General features: G+C 39.6%; 1 protein-coding gene across 7 annotated transcripts in view; it reads right to left on the reverse strand.

Moving 5' to 3' along the window:
* Positions 1 to 1398: 1398 nt before the first annotated feature.
* Positions 1399 to 16641, reverse strand: part of sox6 (SRY-box transcription factor 6) — a 411688-nt gene continuing 396445 nt past the window's right edge. For all 7 annotated transcript variants that reach the window (XM_043705793.1, XM_043705792.1, XM_043705791.1 and 4 more), the window contains 2 exons: positions 8176 to 8356; positions 1399 to 1634 (listed from right to left, as the gene is read on the reverse strand). In XM_043705793.1, the coding sequence (XP_043561728.1) occupies positions 1414 to 1634; positions 8176 to 8356 (402 nt within the window). In that variant the 3' untranslated portion in view covers positions 1399 to 1413. The remainder of the gene's footprint in view (positions 1635 to 8175; positions 8357 to 16641) is intronic.

The raw sequence follows: 16641 nt of genomic DNA on the forward strand, positions 1-16641 counted from the left end.
GAAACTAACAAGAAGCCTTAATACCTTGAAATTCAGATAAGCTTATAGCAGATTATCCTTGAACAAGTTACTAACCACAAATCATGAAGAGGCATTATCACTGTGACAACCTCTATGAAAAAAACACAAATAAAATAATTACGTCTATTGTCAATTTTGCTTTGTATGCCCCATTCCTATGAAAACGCACGTAGTCTTGTTTAAATATTGCCTTGATTACATCATCAGTAGAACTTGATAAAAATCACTGGGTTCGGTCTACTGGTGTAAGTGTAGCATTGTGGTATGGTTATATACCATTGGAACAGCACAATTGAAATCAATGGAAACAAAACTTAGGAGGTCTGCATATTGGGTACCCAGGATGACCAACCATTGCAGATTCTCTTGCATCTCTTTGGATTGCTTGGGATGCATTTTATCCTGGATTCCTCAAGGCAACAATTGAGGAGTCTGCTCAGAGTCTCCCCTGCTAACTGTCCAAGCATGTGCACAGTCCAGAGCTAATGAAGTATTCACAGCTGACACTCAGTCAATGGCTAGCACTGCCTTCTTCAGAATTGCTTAGACTCAACTAGTGGGTGTTTGGGACTGGGGGCACTTGAGGACATCTGGGGGCTTGAAGTTGAAGGTGGTTCAAGCCTGACTTCAGGGTCCCCAAGTCCACATAGGTGTCAGGAAGTGGGGGTCTGGGCAGTCCCAACAGAAGAGGAGTGCTCCAGGCAATAAAGACAAAGGGAGTCTGACACAGGCCTGATGTGGAAGGCAAGAGGATTTGAGCTGGGTGGATGGTATGGCAAATTGTGCAAGAGATTCCAGGTCCATGTTGGAGGATTAAGGAGAGATGCTGCTGAGTGAGCAGAGGAAGGAGTTTGAGGAGAGAGTGCTTCTCAGTGAGTTGACTGAGAGGATTGGAGCTGCAGGTGCATTACCAGACTCTTCCCTCTGCTGCCCCCATCAGTCCTTTGCTCTTGTTGGCAAGCTCTTCTGCTAAAGTGTGGCTGCTTTTTTATTCCACCCCCAGAGATGGTTACCCTGACAAGCAACGTCAATCTTACAGGTTCAAAAGCAAACCCCTGGAGTCTGATTATATGAGAGAGATGAATTAACATTTTATTGAGATATGCTTATAATCTAATTATGATACTCAAGTTTTGATACACAATCACTGATGATTATTCTGATCCTTTGTAGAAATGGAGGCAAATTAGCAATCAAATTTGTGTCTACCTTTGGTATAAATTATAAGGATGCAGGGGGTACTGACTCAGGTTGGTGCTGAGGAAAGTAACACTTTTTAAATTCATATATTTGGAAAATAAAATTGCTGAGGGCTGATGGCAAAATGCTGAATATTGATCATTGCCCGTGAAGCCACTTCAACAATGAAGCTCTCAAACTTCTTTGGTGTTGCTAGAAATTTCTCTGTGCAGTGCCACTACACAGACTCACCTTATTACCCGTGCAGTTAATTCCCAGGCTATTCATAGAGGATATTTTGCCATCAAGCCCAGGCTGCTGTAGCTGCTGCTCTCGTTGCAACTGCTCTCTCATTTTCCGAGCTTCCTGGATGGCCTTCATCACTGCATCCTGATCACCCAGGAAGGCTGTTGAATTCAGAGTGGAGAGGATGTCTATGGGAGGGAAAGAAATAGAAATTATTAAGATTCCCAAGAAGAAATACATTGATTTCTTCTTGGGCAAAATGGTGGATTACAACAAAAATAAAAATCACTGACTCATAAAGGTCCTTTTTTTTTCAGTACAACTAAGTGTAATAGAAGACTCTGAACTGCAGCACATGCACTTACTAACAATCTGTTGGCGAATTGAAAACACTCAGTATGAGAAACTTGTTTTTTTTTCCAAAGTCAAGATTACTTTTATTTGTAAAAAAGCTCATTAAAACAGGCAAATTTGGATTCAGATGAGAATATCCCGAAGCCATTAATTATTAATGAAGCTATTTCTTTCAGTACATTATCTGGAACATTGATTCCTCAGAATATGCTCCACACTGCCACAGTTGTCTTTTGCAAATGGGTTTGCTTTCCTTTACTAGATGCGTTAAACTCTGTATTACTGACCCCATTCACAGCTGGCAAAGCTGAGAAAGCAGTTAAAATACTTTGCTTGCTACTTTTTTTTTATTCTTGGTGTTCTTTTTCATGTATGCCACCTTTTTAAATGAATTTAAAATAACCAATTTTTTTTGAAGATGTGAATTACTGAAATGTAGTGATCCATATAGAAATTACAGGACTTTTTGGTAATGAATAATGTTTCCCTCCGGACCCTGTTTTCAGTCACATCAGTCAGGCTTTCAGCTGCTCATCACCCAAAGCCACTAAGCACTTTTCAATTATGTTCAGCGCCATTGCGTTAATCAAAGCTACAAATTATTTTGAACTCTGCATTCCAAATGAGGACAAAGAAAAGAAAGCTTTTAGATTTTGCCCACTAGATCTTGCCCACACAGTGAAACTCAATAGTAAAGGACCTTTAGTTGGAGAGGGAAATGAATAACTCCAAAAGTCTTCCAAAATTAAGACATTCTAGAAATTGAACAGCAATATTTAAGCATAACCAACATTTTTGCAACACTGTGAATGTGAATTTAACAATTTTGTCTATGGGACAGACATTAAGCTGTTGCTTCAATTGGAAGGTTCACTTGATTCTTAAGCAATAGTGAACACAAGTTCCAAAGGATTTAAGGTTGCAAGATTATAGAATCGGGCATTATATTTTGTAAAAGGCCACAATCCTGAGAAATAATTTGACTGATGACCACTTACAAGACCTATTATATATCAATTCGATTTTGTCTTTGCTAAAAAGCTTCTTTTTTCCTAGCTACCACAGCCTCTCATGGATCATGTCTATATCATTACTGGAGAACTATGATCTGCATAATAAAACATAGAGACACTTTGGGCAAAAGGTCTGCCAAGGCTCATAGGTGAAGAGGAGACAATCCATGTGCTTTATTAAATGTCTGACTGATACAAGCTAACACTGTAAAGGGCACAAGATAGTCACATACTGTGAGGTAGCAGAAATAATGGATTGCTACAAAAAGCTGAGTTATTTATAGATTTGCTCAAAATCAGTAACTGTGTCACTGAGTTATTGGAAGTTATTGGAGATGTCAATTGATTTTTGGGGATTGGATAATTATTCACCAAACATCTTTGCATATCAGAAGATATGACAATTATGCATAGAATGGATTAACTGTAGACTTTCAAAATTGTTGAATCTAAAAGACAGGAACAAGAATAAACAGCAACGCATTTTCATTTGTAAATGCATCACTAGAAGCATTGCTGATTTTGTTTTACATAACCTTTGTTTATTGAGGTGAGAATCAATAATAAAACTTGCATTTGTGTTAAATCGCCTACTTTGCTCATCCATTCTTTTTCTTCAAACATTCCACCTCTCAATGAAAATCTTCGTTCTCTACCTTCCTCCCAAATATGATAAAAATATTGTCACTGAAAATTCTTCATTGCTTTACTCCCTCAACATCTGCAGCAAATTGCTTCAGTTCTAGCCATTTCCAACTCCATCTGATTGCAACATGCTCTCTCCTCTTAGACTATTCCTCTTTTGTCATTGTGAACGTGTGAACCAATTTTCACAGACATGCCTCGAACTTTTCCAAATCACATGGTCCTGTAAGTCTCAACATTTCAATAACAGATAAGCACATCAATGATCATTTCATTACATCACTGCCCATGTCCCTTTGCCATAACCCAAACATATCTTCTGTATTCACCATGAAAAACTGTACCTCCTAATGCAATTACAACTACATTTTCCTAATTGTAAATATTCAGCCTTTAACCCTCGAGTCAATGCAGCTACTGATTAGATCAACTGCACCCTCATATCTACTTTTGTTATTGACATCCCTATTCAAACTATCAGTCTCTCAGCCTAGGTGTTTCTCCTAGTATGGTCTCATCTCTACTGCCTGAAGTCTAAGGGTTACAGATTTTAATGGGAGATATGATGAATAATTGTCAGAGTCATCCACAATCAGATTTGGGTGGAGCCACTGAAATCATTTTTGGGGCTCAGACATCTTGTCTGCTAAACCTGCTCACTATTCTAGAATCAATCTGGAATGCAATAATAACCCCCGTCTTAATTTCTCCACTACAAAATCTGTCCTTCAAACTTTCTTCATGTTTCCTCCACCTCACCTCCAAAATCATTGAGAACAGGTAACATCTAAACTACTGCCTCAGCAGTTTACTCCCAAATGGTCAAGCTTCCATTAATACAACCCTTGAATTCACATCTTTCTATAATTTCTCTCCAACATCCCCTCATTAATTTATCTTGTCCATAAGCCTACTTCCTGCTTTCTTAACTCTATTGTCACTGAAGTGCTGACCACTCAACTTTCTATGTTGGTCCCTATGTTTGCTGACCATGCAAACAATTGTCTTTCTTCAGTGCTTGTCTCCATATTCTTTAAACACATTGTCATTACTGCTCTCCTCAAAATCTACTATCCACCACTCCATCTCCACTTCCCTTTCCTCTCTAAAATCCTTAAGTATCACCAAATCCCAAATCTGCATTAGTCTCTCCCAGAGCTCTATCCTTCTCATATGTTTTCTAATCCTGCCATAGTACCAAAATGGCTCTTAATAAGGTCATAAATGACATCTTATGTGACTGTGACAGAAAGTATCCTTTCTAATTGTTCTCTACCTAACTGCAACCTATATGACCATGAGACGATATGATAGAAGAGGATGATTAGACCATTCAGCTCTTCGAGTCTGCTCCACCATTCAGTCATGGCTGATATGTTTCTTAACCCCATTTTTCTTCTTTCTCCCTGTAACCTTTGAACCCCTTAACAACCAAGAACCTGTCTCTGTCTTAAATATACTCATTAACATGGCCTCCATAGCCTTCTCTGGCAGTGAACTCCACAGATTCACCACCATCTGGCTGAAGACATTTCTCATGATCTTCGTTCTAAAAGGTCATCCCTTCCCTCGGAGGCTGTGCTCTTGGTCCTAGTCTCTCCAACTAATGTAAACACCTTCTCCATGTCCACTCTTTCCAGGTCTCTGATTATTCTCTAAGTTGAAAATTAGATTCCTCCCTAGCCTTTTAAACTTCATTGAGTACAGAACCAGAAACCTCAAATGCTCCTCATATGACAAGCTGTCCATCCACAGGACCATTCTTGTAAACCTCATCTGGATGCCCTCATGTCTTTGTTGTTATCTTTACTGAATTGTAATTTTTTTTTCCAGCTTCTCTCCCTTTCAAACTGCAGAGTGAATTATTTCATATTACAGTTACTGGATCTTGAGGGTTTCCTTCACTTTCAGCTCCCTAATCAAGTCTGCCTCATTACATACCACCAAACCTAGACTTGCCTGATCCCTAGTGGGATCTATTAAAAGTTGCTCCAAAATAAAAATGTTGTCGACATTCCACATCCAAAGCCACAGCACTAATTTTCACACTTACTCTGAAAGCACTCAGCACCACATCACCAGCACTTCTCTCATCTCCTCCATGGTTACTAAATTTTTACATTGATCATCCAGCATCCAGTACCGGATGAACAGAAATTTCTTCCAAATAGTGGGACAACTGAAGCAATTATTCTCAGTTGTTGCCAAACTACATTCCCAGTTACTGACTCCATCACTCTCCCTGGCAACAGTGTGAGATTAAGCCAACACGTTTATAAGCTTAATGTCATGCGTGATCCTATGGTAACCTTCTAAAGACATATTCCGTGCTATCACTAAAGTCCACCTTTTTTCCACCTCTGTAACATCTGCCAACTTCACCCTGTCTCTACTCATCTGCTGTGGAAACCATCATTCATACTTTGGTTATCACCCACTCACGGCTGGTCTCCAATAACCTATCCTAAACCTGACGTCATGTAAAACTCTGCTGCTGTGTCCTAACTTGAATCTAATCCATTTTGCTCATCACCACTGAGTTCACTGACCTACACTGGCTGTCAGTCATCAATGTCTTGATTTTAAAATTCTCATTCTTGTTTTCAAACCTCGCCTGACCTCATCTCTTATTTCTCTAATCAACTCCAGTCCTAAAAATCTCAGAGATATCCTACAATTCTGGATCTTTGACCATCCCTGATTTTAATTGCTAGATCTTTGATGGTCACTTTCACAGTTGCTTGCTTGGGCTGTAAGCTCTGGAATCATTTTCCATACCTCTCTAACATCCTTATCTTATTTAAGGCACTCTGTAAAACTTGCCTCTTTGGCCAAACCTTTCGACGTCTGCTCTAAAATCTCATGTGTCATACTTTGTATTATAATGCACTTGTGAAGCATTTGGGGATATTTTATTACATTTAAGCTCACTAACTATGAGATATTGCTGTAGTTTGGTCAAAACACGCCTAGCAAAACCAAAAAGAACAGGTTTACAATTTATTACAGGCTACAAGATTAGATGGGATTGTGGTTCACAAAGAGGAGGTTTTAGCAATTTTGGAAGATCTGAAAATAGATAAGACCACTGGGTCGGATGGGATTTATTCTCATATTCTCTGGGAAGCCAGTGAGGCAACTGCAGAGCCTTTGGCTTCAATCTTCATGTCATCATTGTCGATATGAGTAGTGCCAAAAGACTGGAGGATAGCAAATACTGTTCCCTTGTTTAAGAAGGGGAGTCGGGACAACCCTGGTAATTAGAGGCCAGTGAGCCATACTTTGGTTGTGGATAAGGTATTGGAAAAGGTTATAAGAGATAGGATTTATAATCATCTGGAAAGGACTAATTTGATTAGGGATAGTCAATATGATTTTGTGAAGGGTAGGTAGTGCCCCACTAACCTTATTGAGTTCTTCGAAAAGGTGACAAAACAGGTGGATAAAGGTAAAGCGGTTGATGTGGTGTATATGGACTTCAGTTAGGCATTTGATAAGGTTCCACGTGGTAGTCTATTGCACAAAATGTGGAGTTTCAGTATTGAAGGTGATTCAGCGGTTAGGGTCAGAAATTCGCTAGCTGAACGAAGGCAGAGGGTAGGGGTTGGTGGGAAATGTTCATCCTGGAGCTCAGTTATCAGTGGTGTGCCTCAAGGATCTGTTTTGGGGCCACTGCTGTTTGTCATTTTTCTAAATGATCTAGATGTGGGTGTAGAAGGATGGATTAGTAAATTTGCAGTGACACTAAGGTAGGCAGAGTTGTGGATAGAGCCGAAGGATCTTATGAGTTACAGAAGGACATAGATCAGATGCAGAGCTAGGCTGAGAAATGGCAAATGGAGTTTAATGCGGAAAAGTGTAAGGTAGTTCACTTCAGAAGAAGTAACAGGAATGCAGAGTACTGGGCTAATGGTAAATTTCTTGGTGGTGTAGATGAACAGAGAGATCTCGGTGTCCACATGCATAAATCCCTAGAAGTTGACACCCAGGTGGATAGAGTTGATAAGAAGTCATATGGTGTGTTGGCATTTATTGGTAGGGGGATTGAGTTTTGGAGCCACGAGGTCATGCTTCAGCTGTACAAGACACTAGTAAGGCCACACCTGGAGTATTGCGTGTAGTTCTGGTCATCGCATTATAAGAAGAATGTGGAAGCTTTGGAAAGGGTTCAGAGGAGATTTACTAGGATGTTGCCTGTTATAGAAGGAAGATCTTATGAGGAAAAGCTGAGGGAACTGAGGCTGTTTTCATTGGAGAGAAGAAGGTTGATAGGTGGCTTAGCGAGAAGTATAAGATAATCAAAGGGTTAGATAGGGTGGACAGTAAGAGCCTTTTTCCTCGGATGGTGAAGGCTAACCCAAGGGAACATAGCTTTAAATTGAGAGGTGATAGATTTAGGACAGATATAAGGGGTAGTGTCTTTACTCAGAGTAGCAGGGGTGTGGAATGGCCTGCTTGCAACAATAGCAGACTTGTCAATGTTAAGGGCATTTAAATGGGCATTGGACATACATATGGATAGTAATGGAACGTTGTAGGTTAGATTGGCACCAGATTAATTTCACAGGCCTGTACTGCACTGTAACATTTTATGTTCTACAATTTCAATAGGAATACTGACATGAAAAGTACATAATTAGTTTTCTACATGTTGCATCAACAGTATGAGTAACAATAAGAGTATTAAAAGAATTCCATGTCATATCTTCAAACTTACCTAAAGATGATCCTCTTCCTGGTGTGCCACCTACAGGGCTGGGGATGCTGCTTTTGTTGGGCAGGTTGACCGGACTAGATTTGTTTAAATGGAAAAAACCCTGGGTGGGTGATGTGGGAGATCGGACGGGTTCTGAAGTCTTGGGTCGGGCTGACAGATTGAGTGGCTGTGCTGCTTCATCCTATGAATGAATCACAAACAAGTAGATTAAATGCATTGAAGGTCAGATTGCTCTGATGTAATCCTCCAATTACTGGAATCTTGTTAAAACTAACATATACATTACAGGCAATTGGAGCAAAACTTAATTTCACTCTTGTACACCCAATATTGTACCCTGAATTTTATCTACATACAAGTATATTCTTTTCCCTCAAATCATAATCATAGCTTTGTCTTCAAACTTATTACTTTAATCTGAGTAGTTTTACCCTGATTGGATGAATCTAGTATCATTTACAGACAATAAATATTCTTGGTCACTGTCATTACAACACACATAGACGTTTCACTTGTAAATAATAGAGAAAATCATGTAGGGATCTGAGCAACACAGGTTATAGTGAGATGTATGGCAGAATCGGACAAGAAGTCCAGTGAAGCTGATCTCGACATTGGGAGCAATTCATGCCATTTTTTCACACTTTCTACAGGTGGCACGATAAGCTTCTCATAAGGCAAGGGTGAATTACTAATTAAGTGCTATTATTGCTTGTTAAACAACTTACTGATGGCCCAACTCACTTCATGAATATTTAGCTTTCTATCTTACCAATCTTGCCAAGCAAGCTATAAACATCGAGAAAAGTTGACATGGAAAGTCACTTGATCCAGATGATCTCAATGTTATAAGTAGGCATAACATGGTTTATGGGACAGACATGGACACATTCACGCATGCACAATCCAGGTGCATGCCAACCTCTAATTACCTTCACGGTGTAGAGGATGCTTCTGCATTTCAATGTTTCACCAACAATGATCATTGTAAGAACGTTCCACACTGAGGGACACACACCCAGCTCATGGACTGGACAAGGCTGCATCTCTGGGTGGTCAGGTCAGGACACTCTCCACATAAGGAGTGAAGAGTTGAATGCCAGGCAGCCCATCATCACCTTAACTCTTTCTACCCTAATGCGTGGTGCTATTCTTCTGGAATGAGCAAAAGGCAGGGATTAAGGGAGATGAACATGGTGGCAGAACTGTCCTTTCTGTTGGAGGTGTGGAGGTGGCTGGACTGAGTGATTATGCAGTGCTGAGGGCATGCAGGCTTGGTGGTGTTGAGACTTAGATGAAGTCGCTGTAAGAAATAGTGAGAGTGGGAGAGTTTGGCCATTGGTGGGAGATGACTAAAATGGCAGAAATAGACTGACAGTGAGGTATTGGAGAGAATATGAAGATACTTATGCTTGCAGAGTGGAGAAGGTCAATGACCCACATAGCTGTGCATTCATCCAGATAGCTGAGACTGCATTGAACTAATTTTGGACTAGGCTGAGACAGCCTGCTGTTTTGGCCTCCATGTTTGGCCCTGGAGAAGCAGGAAGTCTTGCCTCTGCATCATCTCATCCACCAGGATCTCCAATGCCCTGCCCACAAAGTGGATACCAATTTCCCTCTGTCTGCCATGTCTGGGCCAAATGTCAAGAGCCATATAGGGCTGCCCTAAACTGACAATGCATGTCCAGATGTACATTAGAGAAAGCACAGGCACAATGAATGCTGGAGAATCCACTGGGTAGTGAGTTGTTCTGGGAATGGCGAGTGATAAGGTAGCATCAGAATCTGGTTTGAAAGATGACATAGGGACGCAGTAGGTAATTCATGAGGGGAGTTTAGTAAGATACAGCAATAGATCTCACTAGAGTGTGCATGAAACCCTTCCAAAAAGCTCAATGCATCTTGGATTTAGTTGGAAGGTGAGATTCAGCCCAATGACTCTACTTCATATTATAAAAAATAATTTGGCAATTAGCACTTCATGAAGTTTAAGGTAGGAAAAAGTTCTGCCGGCTCAGCTCTCAAACTCTATGAGGAACAAGCATCACTAAATGGATGTTGGAAAACCCCATAATGAACTCCAAGAGTGATTTCATAAAGTTTCACAAATGCTGCTGCTGCTCAAACTGAAGAAACTAATTATTTTGCAGTAAGGGCAGGTTAAGAAAAAGCCGAAAGAGAGGAAGCAATGAGTAATTGAGCATTGATTTCAGACTGGGAATATGTATTTAGTGGAAAGCCCTGATGTTTGTGCGAGGTTCTGTTTCTAATTTGCATCCAGAGGTACAATTCAAGTTGCTAAGATTTATGGGTGATCCTAAAATGGAAGGGAACAGCTAAGTATATTAAAGCAGACAAGAATTATGTTGCTTCATAATCTTGATTTTAAATTGAGATCCCTGCATTAGAAACCAAACAAAACAATTTGGGAAATGTAGAATTGCTTTCCCTACCATTTGTTACCAAACCCAATGCTGTAATGGTAGACAATGGCTTGGTAGTTTGTAGGATGCAGTAACTACTTATTAAAACACATCCCTCGGGATCCATACAAACCGCATTCTTGTGAAGAGAATGTTGTTTAAAAGAAAGGAAAACTTAATGGCACACACTGCTAGAGAAAGCCATTCATTACTCACATTACAGCAGTGACCACAATATAACAGAGTGCAATGATAAGCAGTTACTTACAGAAACTCTCTGTGCGCTTTCTCATAAATTCTAAAGCTAATCGCTTCTATAAATTGTAAAGTCTAAATTATCAAAGATGAACAGACAAAAATCACCACTGGAACAAATTTGAAATATTTCAATGGACATATACGTTGAGCTAAACAAACTCTTCTTTATTGTATATATTCAGAAGAACTTCAGTGTTGGGGTACCAAATGCTGTGTACTGTATGGAAGCATTGCAGGGTAGATTGTTATCTTTCATTGCTGGGTGGCAACCAGGTAGTAGCAGAGCTGCTACTTGCTATCCATCCTGTCCAATATTTTCATTTTCATTCATTGAGCTTTCTTCCTGGCGATGAAAGTTCAAATCTACTCTCAGAGTTAAGCTCTCTTGGGTCAACTACAATCTCAGTCAGAGTGAACCTGGGCTATTTTGTTCGAACATGCCCCATCTTCAGACCTCACAAAAGCTCAACTTGCTACACCACTGAAATATTTATATTACAGCGGCACTGTGGCTCATAGCACCAGGGACCCAGGTTTGATTCCAGCCTCAGGCAACTATCTGCGTTGAGTTTGCACATTCTCCCCACGTCTGCATGGGTCTCCAGTTGCTCCAGTTTCCTCCCACAGTCCAAAGATGTGCAGGTTACATGAATTGGCCATGCTAAATTGCCCATAGTGTTCAGGGATGTGTACATTAGGTATTTTAGTCAAGGTTAATGTAAAGTAATAGGGTAGAGGAATGGATCTGGGTGGGTTACCCTTTGGAGAGTTGGTGTGGACTTGTTGGGCCTAATGGCCTCTTTCCACACTGTAAGGATTCTATGCTTACCAAGATAGACTATGAACTTGGGGTGACTTTGCAGTAATTTTAAGCTTGGGGCTAGTTTCTATTTTAAAAACTGGGTAAAGGCTGCCCCTAACTCATTTGAGAAAAGTCTTTACAGCCCAGTGAGATTTGCATCACATTTCTGTGTCCATGCTGGAGTCAAACCTAAACTCATATGGGTGTAAATGTAGTGACCTGCTTACGTGACTCAATCTCCCAGATGTAATGATAACCTTGAATAAAAGATTGCATGGACTCATGTATAATTGAGTCAGCTGGTTAAGCATGTCTTCTACTGTTTATTGGGTGGGTGGTGGTAAGGTGGAAAATGAAATGGAATTCCTGTTTCTCATTACTATAAAACAACCTATGGTGGAAAATGCACTGGCATGAATGACAGAGAGCAGGGATCAATCTCTATAATAATGTCACACTTTATTGAACAGTCTGTTAAAAGTCAATGTCTGGGCTCATACATGAAGAATTATCACTTAGGTTAGGTACCAGAAAATATGTGCACGTGAGAACCTGATACAGTTAATATTTAAACCAACATGAGAAAAATGGGAGATAGAGCAAAAAGAAATATGTGTTATTTTCTTTTAAAAGTCTCTCATTTAAAATTTATGCATTTGTGTATCTGTAACTAGATCATAAAAATTGCTCCTTTGATAGTTTCAAAAAGCTGAGGTATTAACTGGGATGCATTGCATAGTTAATTGGAAAATATAGAATAACAAAGACTGAATACAACATCTGATCATTTGGTTGGATGGTACATTTTACCTCAGGGACAGAAATGGTTCTCTCCTGTAACATTCAAATAAGAAGCTAATTAGCCAATTCCTAAAAGATTTAACTAAAGGAAGGCTCATTAGTCTCTCTCTGTACTGCCTTTATTTACATAAACACAGTAATTTTATTATTGTAATGTCAGTGTTTACTCAAGTTGACAAATGTAATTTGGAACTAATACACTTTGCAGATCTTACTCTCCACTCAACTAAATCTGAAATGTATTCTAACTAGCAAAAGCTAAATATCCAATTGTATATTTCTGTATTCAAAGCTGAGCTTGTCCTTCCATGTAGATGCTTAATTTAATCACTTACTGTGAAATTATTGCCTCTGGTTTAGTTGGTTGTGGGTATAAGTTCAACACTAATGCTTAAACATAGAACTTAGGGGCTCAGTGAAGTAAAGGCAGAGTCCTACACTATTATGTGCCATCCTGCAGAACATACATTAAACACATACTAAAGATCCAGCTGTTAGTTCCATAGGTTTAGGTGAATAATAAATACCCTATATTATGGAACAATTCTCATAAATATGAGTGCTGTAATATTGCTATGGTTTGGGAGTATGTGCTTAATTGAGAGTAAAGTGAAGGGGTCATGTGACCTGTCCTGTAGTCTGTTGAACAGGCCAGGGTGACACAGCTGTTACAAATTAAAGGGAGACTCAGGTTGTTTAGCTAGAAAGAAGGCGTAAGACGTTTAACTTAGAGACAACGGACTGGATATTACATATTCTCAGTTGGTTTTTATTGGTAGGGAGGGGTGAGCTTATTAAAAGCTCAATTGACCCCCAAATAACCCTAATTTTACCTTGTCCACACTATAATAGGGTTTGCAAGGGTGACCTATTTTAATTTTTTTTAAGTGATGGAATGACTTTTTGAGGTACTATCTTGAGAGGATACCCTATATGTATCAGGATCACCCCAGCACCCCACCATCCTAAACCTCTACCCACCCACCACAAGATAATACTTCCTTTCTTTCTCCCTGCATGAGACATTAAAATCCACCCCACCAGTCACCTTGCCTCTCTACTTAGAGTTACTCAACAACCCCAGCCCAATGTCCCTGACTAATCTTGGTCAGGGTTGTATTTGGCTCTCTCTTTGGAATTGTTTGTGGTTCTGCCAGTGTACACGACTCAGTTCTGGCATTGTTGGGGCTTGGCCTACTTAGAGTTGCCAGTCCCACTCTGCACACGCTCCACCAACTTAACTAACCCAAGGTTATGTTATGCCTGTGGGACTGGCTTGATCTGTGGGTGCTGCCAATTTGCTTGCAGTTGGGGATGTGGGTCACCTGCCTTTACTATGAATTTCTGTGCAATCGTTGCAAATTCCATGCTTAGTGGTTAGACTGGAAGGTCTTCAGAATGTTGGGTTTTATAGAGTTATGCTTTAAATTGTCTTTGCTTTTAATTTGCTTCTAAGACAGCACTCGGAATACAGTTGGAAACTTGTGCTCAAATTGAAAAGACCAAATTCATGAGGATTTGAAATAAGGCTGCAAGATGTGATTACCCTGTAAGGAGAATTGCCAGGAAAAGCTCCTAGTAATCCTTGGTTTAAAATTTACCAGGCTTCAAAAGAAATGAATGGAATCAATGGAAGTAAAGCCTCAGGAGATAAACTAGGTGTTTACCCTAGATCAGGGAAAATAGCATGGTGACTTAAGGGACACAATGATGGGTTTTTCAGTTGTGTTAAAAGTGTAAAAGGGAAACTACAGCTCTGTAGTTTGAAGTATAAGTTGACTGCCAAGTTAATTGTGATTTTAGATAATTTGATCCAAAGCTAGATGGCAAAGCATGAAACAAGATGCTGATCCTTTTCTTGATAATAGGTTTATTTACCTGCCTAGAACCACACTATCCCAATCAACTGTCTTTATAATTTTTATAAAGTCAAGCCTTCAAACCCAAGGTAGTATTTGGTGATGATGTGTTACAGTTTTACAAGCATGTTATAGTCTGGAGCAATGGATAGTGGTGATACAGTCTTTGACATTCTTTCCATCACACAGCTGACCAGAAAGTTCTCCTGGTTTTGCAACCTGCCATTGGCCTGTGTTAAATGATTGGCAGGTTGATACGCAACTAGCTTGGTCATGTTACGAATACTCCTTCTTTGACCATCAAGTCCTGAAATAGGACTCAAACCTAGAACTTCTGCACCAAGGCAGAGAGGCTCCCATAGTGGCACAGAATCTCTAAATCATCACTCTAGGTATGTGTATAATCAATTCCCTTCCCCGGTGTATTCTAGCAATATAATTAATTGTACATAATTCTTAAAACAAAAATTAGACCCAAGAACCTGATCTGTTGAGCAGCTGGTGAAAAAAGAAGTGCAACAAGCCTCTGATCCTGCAAAGATCAACCTACACTCCTCTGATGTGGGGCCAACAGAGCTAAGAATATTTCAGATTACTTTTCCTGTCGTGGAGAAGTGCATGCTAACACCTTGATCTCTAATTCTTCCATTAAAATCCATAGCCAATACTCTCGCTTTAGCTTTATATCCTATTTTGAAGCATTTTTCTTGTATGTACCCATCTATGTGACAAGGCTAGCTATCCCCTTTTTATCACTTTAAAATAAGCTCTGAACCCATCTAACTATCCGATTTTTATTATTTTGCCTCACCTAATAAATAATCTAAATCCATCAAAACCACTCAAAACATCTAATTACTTCTACCTGTGTTTCAAAATTGTTCCATAGACTTTGTTGTATTGTATTGCCTAGCCAAGTTACTAATCCCTAAGTTTTCCTGAGGTACTGCCCACAATAGATTTCTCCCTCCAAAAATTAAAGGGTCTGTCTCCAGCACACAGTGATTTCCATGTGCCAAACTCATTTTCAAATCTTTTATTTAGATTCACTACTTTTTTTTTGTTTTCCACTGTTTTGCCTCATTCTGTCTGTCCACTGATCTTAGCTCCTATCCAACATCTTGGACATTTAGTCACTGTTTTAATTTTCTAGTAGCTTTTCATGAATGATCACATTCTTTCATTCATTCATCTCTGCTTGTGTGTATGTCCCCTCAGTACCAACTGTGAGTAGTTGTCCTTTGGGTATTCTATCCTGGTCATTGCATCAGTATCACTTTTGCCTCATCACCTCCAGCATATTATGTACAATATACTGTTCCTCAGAATTGTCAAACATGAGTATGAGAGGTAGGGGGTGCCTCATCAGCCTCTAATTGCTCAGATTCTGGAAATTAGTAAGCAATTTTGATTAATTGAGATTAATGCATCTTAGTAGTTTGAATGGCAAGTTGGAGAAGCATCATCTTCCCATCATGCCTTACAACCTTACCCAGACCTTTCCACTCATAACTCTTTTCTACTGTTTATTCAAAACACAGAATTAAAGTTTATCTCAGATAGTCTTTTGCAAATATGTACTGCTGATTGAATTTTCTCTGAAACATCTGCCATGATGATTGCCTTTCTCCCTCCATGCAGGACATTTAGTTGCATAAAAAAATGAGTGGCATTAATTGTGGTCTCATCTTGGCTAGCAAATCATCACACAGCACAAAAGGTATGTAACGGTTCCTCCCAAAGACCAACTGATATGGACTATAATTCCCAACTTGCTATCAACCATTTGGAGTAAGTTATTTTCATGGACTGCCCACAGTAGGGCTGATGTTAACCTGTGATTTGCTTGGTCGAATAAGATCAAATGGGGCTCATCCATCATTGTGTGATTTCATTTTTTTTCATTTGCATCTGGAATGAATTGCCAGAGGAAGTGGTGAATGCAGGTATAGTTACAAGATTTAAAAGACATTTGGATAAGTGCATGAATAAGAAGATTTGGAGGGATATGGACCAAATGCAGGCAAGTGGGACTAGTTTAGTTTGGGAAAATGGTCAGCGTGACTAGTAAGACCAAAGGGTCTGTTTGCATGTTGTATGACTCTATGACCAGTGGTGACAACACTCTTGCCCCATAAATGCCATGCAATGGACATCCCCAACTAAAGAGACATCAAAAATTACCCCTTGACAGGCAATGACATTACTATAATTGAATAGCTCACTATCAACATCCTTGCATTATAATTCACTAGAAACTAAACTAAACAAGCCACATAAATTCTGTGGCTACAACAGTACATCAGAGACTGGGAATTCT

Source organism: Chiloscyllium plagiosum, chromosome 16 (assembly GCF_004010195.1).
Source record: "Chiloscyllium plagiosum isolate BGI_BamShark_2017 chromosome 16, ASM401019v2, whole genome shotgun sequence".
Taxonomy (NCBI): domain Eukaryota; kingdom Metazoa; phylum Chordata; class Chondrichthyes; order Orectolobiformes; family Hemiscylliidae; genus Chiloscyllium; species Chiloscyllium plagiosum.